At 42.2% G+C, this 10,098-nt stretch overlaps 1 protein-coding gene across 1 annotated transcript; it reads right to left on the bottom strand.

The window, feature by feature from the left end:
- Nucleotides 1–1,534: 1,534 nt before the first annotated feature.
- On the bottom strand, nucleotides 1,535–9,574 carry COQ2 (coenzyme Q2, polyprenyltransferase). Its single transcript, XM_048305055.1, has 7 exons — nucleotides 9,329–9,574; nucleotides 9,073–9,239; nucleotides 6,551–6,672; nucleotides 6,233–6,318; nucleotides 5,214–5,347; nucleotides 4,568–4,756; nucleotides 1,535–2,131 (listed from the first exon to the last, which is right to left on the bottom strand). Exons 1-7 carry the CDS (start codon nucleotides 9,555–9,557, stop codon nucleotides 2,018–2,020), a joined length of 1,041 nt encoding a protein of 346 aa, XP_048161012.1. The 5' UTR covers nucleotides 9,558–9,574; the 3' UTR covers nucleotides 1,535–2,017.
- Nucleotides 9,575–10,098: the final 524 nt, after the last annotated feature.

The raw sequence follows: 10,098 nt of genomic DNA, 5'->3' as shown, positions 1-10,098 counted from the left end.
GCCACTGTCAGGCACATTTGACCTTCCTGCTGGCTGAAAGACGCATTTGTTATCTCAACATCCTGTGGAGGAATACTTGGAAAAGGAGGTGGGGGAGAATGGCAAAGTTTGATAGTGGAGAAGAAACTTCCAGAGGACATTGTTTATTTGTGAAAAAGGACACAATAAAAAATTGATGCTTAGAGACAGGTGTACTTTTTAAGAAACTGTGTCTAATTCCAGCAGAGTATCTTTGTGAAGATTTGGAACAGAATACCTTGGGAATGAAGGGAGGAGATGCACATGTATCTGCCAGCAGATCCAAACAGGAAGGTTTTTGCCAGGAAGCAGCTCAGCCTTTACCTCTTTTGCACTTTAAAAATTATTTATTTCTGTGTATTAATCATAAAATTCTCACAAATTTAATATCCTCAGTATTACAGCTTGGAACCTAAATCTTTCTGGTTTTCAGGCAATTAACCTAAAATACAGCTATATCTTATCTGTGTAAAATGCATTTTAAGATGAATTTGGAAAACTCCCACAGAAAATGAGAAATTATTTTTGAGTTCAGGTCATGAGGACTATTTTTAAACTTTAATTTATACTCTATTTAGCTACACCTTTTTCTTCCTCTCATTTTAAGACAAACACTTGTGACAAGCAGTCATCAGACAAAGGACACCAGAAGGTTCAAAGGCACTACAAAATGTGAGCTTTTCCCAAATCTGAGCTACTTAAAGACACTTCAATATGTTAAAAAAAGATTAATAACTTTTGCCACCACCTCTCTAAATTAATACTACTAGTACTGAGAAACTGATCCATACTAATTACAAGACTTTTTAATTACTAGTAAATGGCTCATAAACAAAGTTCAACATTAGGTTGGATGCATCAAATTCTCCCTCTACAAAATGCAGCTATGTCACATAATTCATCAGAACCTTATTGTTTTTCATTTTTAAACTGCTTTTCTTCAGCTTAATACTTTCTCCACCCCAAAAAATATAAACCCTATTTATGAACAACTTCTGTGTAAAGGCCATTTAGTAAGCCTGCACTTGCTATTTTTACTGTTTCTAGGCATCCCCCTAAAAACAAGTTTTTCCTGTAAGACTACAAATAAAACTGGCAGGCATAAGTCAAAACAAGTGGAATTTAAAAATAAAAATAAAAAAATGTCAACAGTTTGCATGATAAATTTATAGCCCAAGGTCAACCACTGGTCACACACAGCTCTGGGCTGCTCTGTTTTTGTTTTCAGTCCTTAGTCTGTGTTCCAGTCACTCTTGACAAACAAGCTCAGCTCACTCTGTGCAGGCAACTTTGCAGAAGCCTGTTCTTTTCACATGGAAAGCACCCACTGCAACAATCACAGCAAGAGCAGAAAATCTTCTTAAATACTTCTCTATGGACTCCTTATTGTGGACCTCACACACTCAGAGTCCTCACTGCTCCTAGACATCCCAGGAGAAAAACAGTTATTGCAGTTCTTCCATGCAGCAAGCTCCAACTCAAACTGAGAACTACCTTTGTAATAAACCAGACCATCAAACATGTACAGCCAGGTTTTATTTACATCCAGAAATCATTTTGCATTTTTACACTTGCTGTCACTAAGAGACACCTGCTTCATATAAAATCTTGGGTTCACAGTCTCCAGAGCTTTGAGCAACCAAGTGTTTATCACCTGTCACCTGGGAGAGGTGGCATGCACTGCACACTAGAGCTTGGTTTATCTGAAGTTTGCTGATACCACAGGACCAGCAGAGGAGCTTCATTTATTGGAGCTTCTATGCAGATTGAAGTTATTGACATATAACCAAAACTTTAATTGTAGAATTATCTCAATTGCATGATTCCAGAAACAAGAATGTTCCCACCAGCTTTTATAAATAAACAATATAAAGCAGCTATACTTATATTAAAAGTGTTTTTCTTCTTACAATACTTACACTTTAGTTAGACTAAAATATAAGTATAGTGATTTCAACTATCTGTTTTCTGAAGGCTCCCCTACATTTTTAAAGTCTGTTCACTTCCACAGATTTCCAAGCACAATCCCTATGAAGAGCAGAATTCCTACAGTACGATTTGAAGCAAATTTTTTCCAACAGTCTTCAGGCTTGTCCATGTCCAAAGTGTAAATCTGCAAAAGCACAGTGCAACATAACAAGATTATTATTCTACAGACTCATAAATATCTGATACATCACAAAATGATCTGCAACTTCAAAAAATTATTCTTAAATTCCTAAGTCTACCCTTACCTCCACAAGAAACAGGAATACTCTGTGCTTAAAATTTTTTTTGCCTAACTGGCATCTGTGTTTGACAGATTTATTCAACATACAGCAGAGAAGTCAAGGATCTCATATGAACATGGTTCCCAGGCCATTTCAATGGAAGACTATATAAACAGCCTGGTTACTGGTGTATCTGGTTTGATATTTAAAAGTGCAAAAATATCTGGGCATGTCAATAAATCTCTTTGAGGTTTTCCTCAGTTGGTTGCCACCTAATTCTTCGATGTAGCTTTAAATAAAAATAAGCCCCCCAGAACATGCACTTTTCCATCTCTGCTGCAAGGTGGTGTTCCATGTTCCAGTAGAGACAAGGCACTGGAGAGCCAGCAGTGAACCAGGGTAACTGGAAAGCACAGGGGAGTGCCAGGCCCTGCCTTGCCACACAGGGCTGGTTCAGTCCAGTTGCTCTTAGCCAAGTTCATGCAATTCCCTTCCAAACAAGAACCAGGACACCTGCAACAGCAGCCAGAGAGCATGGCAGCTCCCTGCTGTGAGTCACAACTAAAAGTAAAACAAACAAAAAAAAACCAAACCCACAAGATATAGCAAGAGCAAAGTTACTGAAAAATATTGCCAAAACCAAACTTTGGTGCCAAAGTCTTGAGAAGGATAACAAGAGGGAACGTTGAGCAAAATGAGTGAAAAGATTAATAGAGAAGGAGCCCCTAAAACCTCAAACCTTGCACTTCAGCCTTTGAAAAAGCTAAACCAGAAAGTATTTGGCTGAAAGAAGTGAAACCTACCCCAGAAAACCTGCTTTATTTGTGGTTGTACAAAGAAATCAGGGTTGGGTCCTGACGAAATCATCAAAAACACTTCACAAGCTTCTAAAATATGATGTGATCCACACCCTTAAGAACTTGTCAGCCCCTCAGACACTGGGGACTTGAAACACTGAACTGACACATAGAACTCAACAGCAGCCAAGCTATACTTTCAGAAACACAAGGAAAGTAAAAGATACTATTTTTCTGTTGGCACCCTTCTTGAGAGGGATATAATTTGACATCATCATGACCCAAATTCCTCTGCCTCAGGCAAAAATTCAGTGAGTTAAGGAATCCTGGTCCTCAAGCATCTTACTCAGCTTTCTAAACTCAGTTAAGCACACGATCAGAAATCCTGAACAAGAAGGTAAACATGAAAACATTTAAGCAGGACTAATATTAAAATAATCACTCAAAAAGAAGCTACTCTATGGTACACAGAACAGTTCTTCTATTGTGACTTTGGCAGTCCACACAATTGTGAATTCTCCATCAATTACACTCATTAGGTCTGCATCCTCACTTATAAAGATTCTTAAAAGTGGTTTCCACTCATGCCAAAACCACGGCATAAAGCCTCACTAACAATTCAAACTGTAAATGATCGTGCAGTGGATGTAGTATTCTTTCCCTCATACATTTCCAAGCACAGTCACTAGGAAAACAGCAGCTGAGTGCCAGAGTACATCACCACAAGAATTCACTTACTCAGATATATGTTTAATATCCACGCATGAGCATTAAAATGCAACATATGACCAACATGTTTTAAAAAGTCCCACATTACCACAGATTGAACTGCTTTAGACTGGCAATGGTTTTACTACTTGCAATACACAACCTCTGCCACCATTTACCTATCAAGACCAGCAATTAATTTTTGAAGAGAACTGACCTGTCACTTACTACAAGACTGTGTAACACAGCTGTTAGGATTAAGAAAGAACAAGGTAACAAGATCCTATCTGCATCCTTTACTGAAAAAGCTAATTTCTTTCTTTCTGTTATGCATAAAAATTTCTAAACTAATGCAACTACAAGACTGAACTTAATTGTCCTCTGCTATAAAAAGAACTCTGAGCTAGAACTGTCAATTAACACAAAATTATAATATTAACATCTGCTATTATATGTGCCAGACACTGCAAGAGCCGAATCAGAACAGTCAACACCACAGTACTTTGTAGGTTACTGAGTTGCATCTAGCAGCAGCTGCTGCTGGGAGTGAGGAGAAAAGCATTTCCTTGAGGTCACAACTTAATGTGTGCACTTCTGTTGGTTATAACAGACTGAAAGCAGTGCTCCGCTGTTTGTGGTCAGGACCAAAGAGCTCTTCAACCAAAAGGTCTGCAAAAGGTACTTAAGAGGACCAAGCTTATTGTCAGAAGACTTCAGTTCTCATTACAGGAACTGTTTTGCATGGGTAGCTCATGAATTGATGGGGGTTGAAGAGTGCTCTGACTTCTTAGTAAGAACTTCCACATGGAAAAAGTATAAATAAATCCATCAAACCTGGTGTGCTAGATGAGCCCCTACGGCAGCTACAGCCGAGTAATACGGGGAGGTTTGATTGCAATTCATCCCTGCCACACACAAACTCAGGAGCATGGCCAGGCTGAAGCCACTGAGCCACTGCTTCGTGTCCTCCTTGAACTGCAATGCAGTTGACTTCACACCAATCATGATGTCATCCCTCTTATCCTGAAATGAAAGGATGAATTAGCAGAAAATCCATAATCCAATGCCACTTCATAAGAAAAATAAAAATGGGGGACTTGCTTAAATTTCCAATGCTTCTTACTAGGAACCCAATTTAAGAGCAGTTGTAGGTCCCCACATTACAATTTAAACTAGAAGGTTGGTCTTAGAGCTGCTTTAGCAGCCGAGAGTTAATACCAACATCAAAGTTATTTACACAATATGGAAGTGTGAGAGCACAAAGGGCATTTTACTTCCATCTTTCCACCTCATTTGTAAAACCTTGGCAAACAGCAATAAAATATTGAAGGGCTGAGACTTCTTTGGTGCTGCTTCAGCTCAGCTGAAGGGGAAGAACTGCAAGAGGTTAGTTCTGCTATTTGACAATGAACTTGTAAATGACACATGCAAACTTGTGTGTTTAAACACAGGCATCTGGAATGTCTCACTGTTACCCTACCTGATGTGCATAAATGGTGTCGTACACCAGTGTCCACATGACTCCAGCAAAGTACAAGGGCAAACACACAGACCACTCACACGACCCTCTGATGGCAGACCAGCCAAGAAGGGCTCCCCAATTAAATGTAAGTCCTAAAAACATCAGGAGAATTTAAAAAAAAAAAAAAAAAAGTTAGAAGAATGCCAGCAGCAATTAAATATTATTTATTTGAGGGTGTACTGTATCAGCACCTTTTTGTATAATACTGGCATCTCTATTTTTCTACTGCTTATTTTCAGACAAGTAATAAATATAAGCTATTTGACATTAAATACTCTGGACATACAAGGAAAAATACATATACCACACATTTTTCCCTAATTTAAATTTGACTTCATTAGTGTAGGGCAACATTTGCACAGAACTATTCCAGAATATTCAAACGACAGGTCTGAAGGTAAAATGCTCAGATGTCAGTGTAACAAAAGATGTCAGCATAACTGGCTGCAAAACAGTACACAGCAGCCAACTATGGTACTTCTGGGCTGAAAATAACAATTTTGATTAAAAAAGAAGACAGCTGGAATATGAAAGCCAATATACACAGGTATGTTTTAGTAGCTCAGCCTAAAATACAAGCACCATCGGTATCTGTCCAGGAGTTATTTTAGAAGCTGAAGACTGAAATGCTGTACAGACAAATCTGTATTTAAGAAGGGTTTTGAAATAACCCCAAAACCATATCTCATTCTCAAATGACTAATATTTATTTCCTCCCTACTTTTCTTCCTCCTATCACTCTATCAAAACAAGGAACTGATTTCTAACAAAAAAAACCCATCTAAAGCCACACATCAACTCTGATGCCTGATATAAATGAAGAAGCTTGTGGCACAACAGAGCTTTGTGTACAAGTTATTTCTATTTTGATATAAAGTTTAAAAAAATCTGATTGCTAAAGCTCAAATATTAATTTGTAAAACACTCCAAAAACTACAGCTGAAATAAAAAAACCAGTAAAAATATTTCCATCTCACCCAAAACTAGCTGTGGCCAGTATGTTATTCTCTTCATCAGAGGGTAGGTGACCACAAGGGATAAAGAGGCTGCTCCCAGAATGATACTGTGGAAAGTACCAAAAGGATTATTGTTTGCCAGGCTAAAGATCGATAGATGTAGTGCAGCATTACAGGATCTGTACATGGTACTGAACTAATTCTTTTCCTTTCAACTACAATTCCATGACTAATAACCTCCTCCCTCTGACCCCAACACCTTTTCTGCTCAAAATCTCTGTGCTTAACCCAGGACCCAGAACCAGCCTTTAAAAACCAAAAAGATAACTCATACATCACCTATAGTAATTCAGACACAGAAGTACACAGAGTGCCAGGCTGAGCTGTCCCCCGAGAAAAACCAAGGACTGAAAAGTGGAGATATCTCCAGCTGCCAGGGGTCTGCTTGCTGTCCTTGCAACCTAAAAAATGGAAATAGTATTACCACCAGGTACATCTGCAAGTGATGGGCAATTTTTGTTTGTTACATTGTTTTTACAATGTTTTGTTTCCTATTTTCTGAGGAGAAATGAAAGGGCCCTAATTTTGTTGCTGACTTTTGTTTCTCTCTAATGGCATTTTCAGAATCCAGTCCTATTGATGTGGAGTTAATAGCTGTGAAATGACAATTAATTTAATCCTATCTGGGATACAGTGGAGTTTAGAAACTCTGTCTGGAACAAGAAATCATATAAGTAAACTCTAAGAAAAAAACAAATATCAGAAAAAAAGTTAAAATAAATGAATGGTGAGTTACTTGCCAAAGGTGACCAATGCTGAAAAACCCCAAATGACTGAAATTCACCTCAACATGAGGAAGAACTTCTTCACACTGAGAGTGGCAGAGCCCTGGAACATGCTGCCTGGGGAGGTGGTGGAGTCTCCCTCTCTGGAGACATTCCAACCCCACCTGGATGTGTTCCTGTGTGACCTGCTCCAGGTGACCCTGCCTTGGCAGGGGGTTGGACTGGATGATCTCCAGAGGAGCCTTTCAACCCTAATGATTCAGTGAAATTGTGCATGTCAATGAAAATGGTGTCGAGTCCATTCAAACAGGTTCAAAAGCCAACTTTTTACAGAATATTATGTACATATAAAGTGCCTTGCCTATGCTTTAATAATGTGAATTTAAATATACTCTTTTAGCTTGCTCTCCCCCCTGCCATCCGGTTATGTTAAACACCAAATACTGCTTTTGCAGTTTAAACACACACTTAATATATCGGTGACCAATTCCACTGCACGGTGCAACCAAACATGGGATGTTTCACTTAAAGAAAACATCCCCCAAATAATCAGTAACACGAAATCTAAATCACAAACCACCATCACCTACACCAGCCCACATCCTGCTCTTGGCCTGGCCTCGACTCTATGACACTTGTGTTGAAGGCAGCCCTTTAAGGTACTCCAGAAAAAGCTGTGAAGGCAATTTTTAAAACTTTCCATCTAACCACACATAATGCATAAATTAAATCATTATACTGAAATTCCCTCTTACTTATCACACCCCCACATCAAATCTGTTTAGCATATGTAGTTGTTAACATCTTCCAAACCCTAAACCATCCAAAGCTGCCACAAATCCCATCCTGATTGCCTGCCTTCCCAACAGGACAAATACAAATGCCGTAGTAAGAACTTCATATGATTGGATATTCTGTGTCTTGCATGGCCAAAACCCAAACTCCAAAACCAGAGGAACAATATACAGGAACAGAAAACAGGATGAGCAAACAGTGACACATCACCAGGACATTCCCCTCCAAGCCTGCACCTGTGCACATTTCAAAATCTGACACTGGGCACTGCCTTTTTGCTTATTTCCCTCTTCTGAACAAACGGGAGATGATAATTGAAAAATACAACATAAGAAAAGGAGATTAGCTCAGGGTTGGGCATGATACTCTGAAAAGCCAAAATTAATTATACAACAATACAAGGAAACACTGCTCCTAAAATTAAGGGAAAAAAAAAAGTGGTCCTTGGGTAGGTTGTAACTAGCAAGTATAGCAAAACAGCGTTACTTGTTTTGTTCTGTCATGCAAAACAAGGTCGAGAAATAAACTTTTTCAAGTACTACCTACAGCTGACAACAGCATGTATTTTATCTGACACAGAGGTGAGTATTCCAGAAGATTTATTACAGTCCTGGACAGAGAAATGTTATACAAAATAAAGTAATTTCTACTATTTTTGGAGGAAACTTAGATTAATTGTGTGCATCTCAGATAGAAACATGGAGGAATTCCTGAACCTGAGGCCTGTACTCAGCAAGGAATCACTGATGATGTTCGTGTACTTCAGTGCCTTCAAGATCCTTTGTGCCTGGCTAAGAAAAAATAGCATCTGTTAAGTGGAGTCACCCTCCCTGGAGACATTCCAAACGCAGTTGGATGCATTCCTGTGTAACCTGCTCCGGGTGAGTTGGCCTTGGCAAGGGGGTTGAACTAGATCATCTCCCGAGGTCCCTCCCAAGCCTAAAAATTATGTTTATTCCGTGATCATGCAGATGAGTGGGCACATGCTTGGTTCACTGAATCACAGAAGGGCTGTAAGACCAGCTTGTTCCAACCCTCGTGCAGTGGGCAGGGACACTTTTCACTAGACCAAGTTACTCAGAGCCCCATCCAACTTGGCCTTGAACACTTCAAGGGATGGGACATCTAAAACTTCTCTGGGCAACCTGTTCCAATGCCTCACCATCCTCACAGTGAAGAATTTCTTCCCAATATCTAATCTAAACCTACTCTTTCAGTTTGAAGCCATTCCCCCTTGTCCTGACATGCTCGTGTCAGCAGCCTTGCTCCATCGTTCTCTACCTGTCTGTCATAGTCGCGGTCCCACATGTCATTGATGGTGCAGCCGGCCCCTCGCATGAGCACGGCTCCCGCGCCGAACAGGGACAGCATGTGCCAGTCCGGGAGGCAGCCGGGAGCGGCCGCCAGCCCGATGCTCCAGGTACACGGTAGGTACAGCAGCCACGTCCCTGCGGGGAGACAAAACCCGCGGGCGGGCTCAGCGGGGAACGGGAGCCCACGGGGTGCACGGGGCCCTGAGCCTCCCCGCCACGCTCACCGGTGGGCTGGTGCAGCCGCATGAGCCGCAGGTACGGCTGCAGCGGGGCCGGCGCGGCGCGCACCAGCTCGGCCGCCGAGAAGCTGCGCGGCCCCGGGGGCGCGGCGGGGCGGCGGAGCAGCAGCGGCGGGGCGGCGGCGGCGAGGGGCGGGCGGGCGGCGCGGAGCCCAGGGGTGCCCCGGAGCCCGGGGGGGCCCCGGCACAGCCGCGCCAGCAGCGCCGCCGCCATCTTGGCGCCGCCCCGTTGCGGACCGGACGGGGTCACGCGGCCCTGCGCGGGCGCTCCGCCCTCGGGCGCTCCGCCCTCGGGCGCTCCGCGCCGGGGCTGAAGCGAGGCGGGTTGGTGTGGGGGTTATCCTCGTCCCCGAAACGTAAAGTGGTTGTTCTTGGCATACGCGTCATCTCCCAGACCTCTCCTCGCTGTAGTTAATAAAAACATTTCGGGTTTCCCCTGCGGCCTTTGTACCTCTTCTCCTCGCTCCCTCAGTTCTCCCACCATCTGTGTGAGGGACTGAAATGCTGAGGGCGAATGACTCAAATAATCGGCGAGCTGCAAAAGCAGCCGGCCCTTAGCTGAGGCCGGATTTGCAGCCCCCGAGCCGGAGGGGAGGAGGAGGAGAGGGTTTGGTGTGTGTGGTGGGAAACCTCGGACCTGCATAAGAACAGCCCAAGAGGCCACAAGAAATCCACCTTCGGGGAGGTACCTGGGCATTTCCACCTGAACCAGATTGTATATTAACCCAATGAACTTCATGTTTCAAGGGCTTCCC

Source organism: Corvus hawaiiensis, chromosome 5 (genome assembly GCF_020740725.1).
Source record: "Corvus hawaiiensis isolate bCorHaw1 chromosome 5, bCorHaw1.pri.cur, whole genome shotgun sequence".
Lineage (NCBI taxonomy): Eukaryota > Metazoa > Chordata > Aves > Passeriformes > Corvidae > Corvus > Corvus hawaiiensis.
Note: the sequence above shows the minus strand (reverse complement) of the source record. Positions and strands in the feature narration are given on the sequence as shown.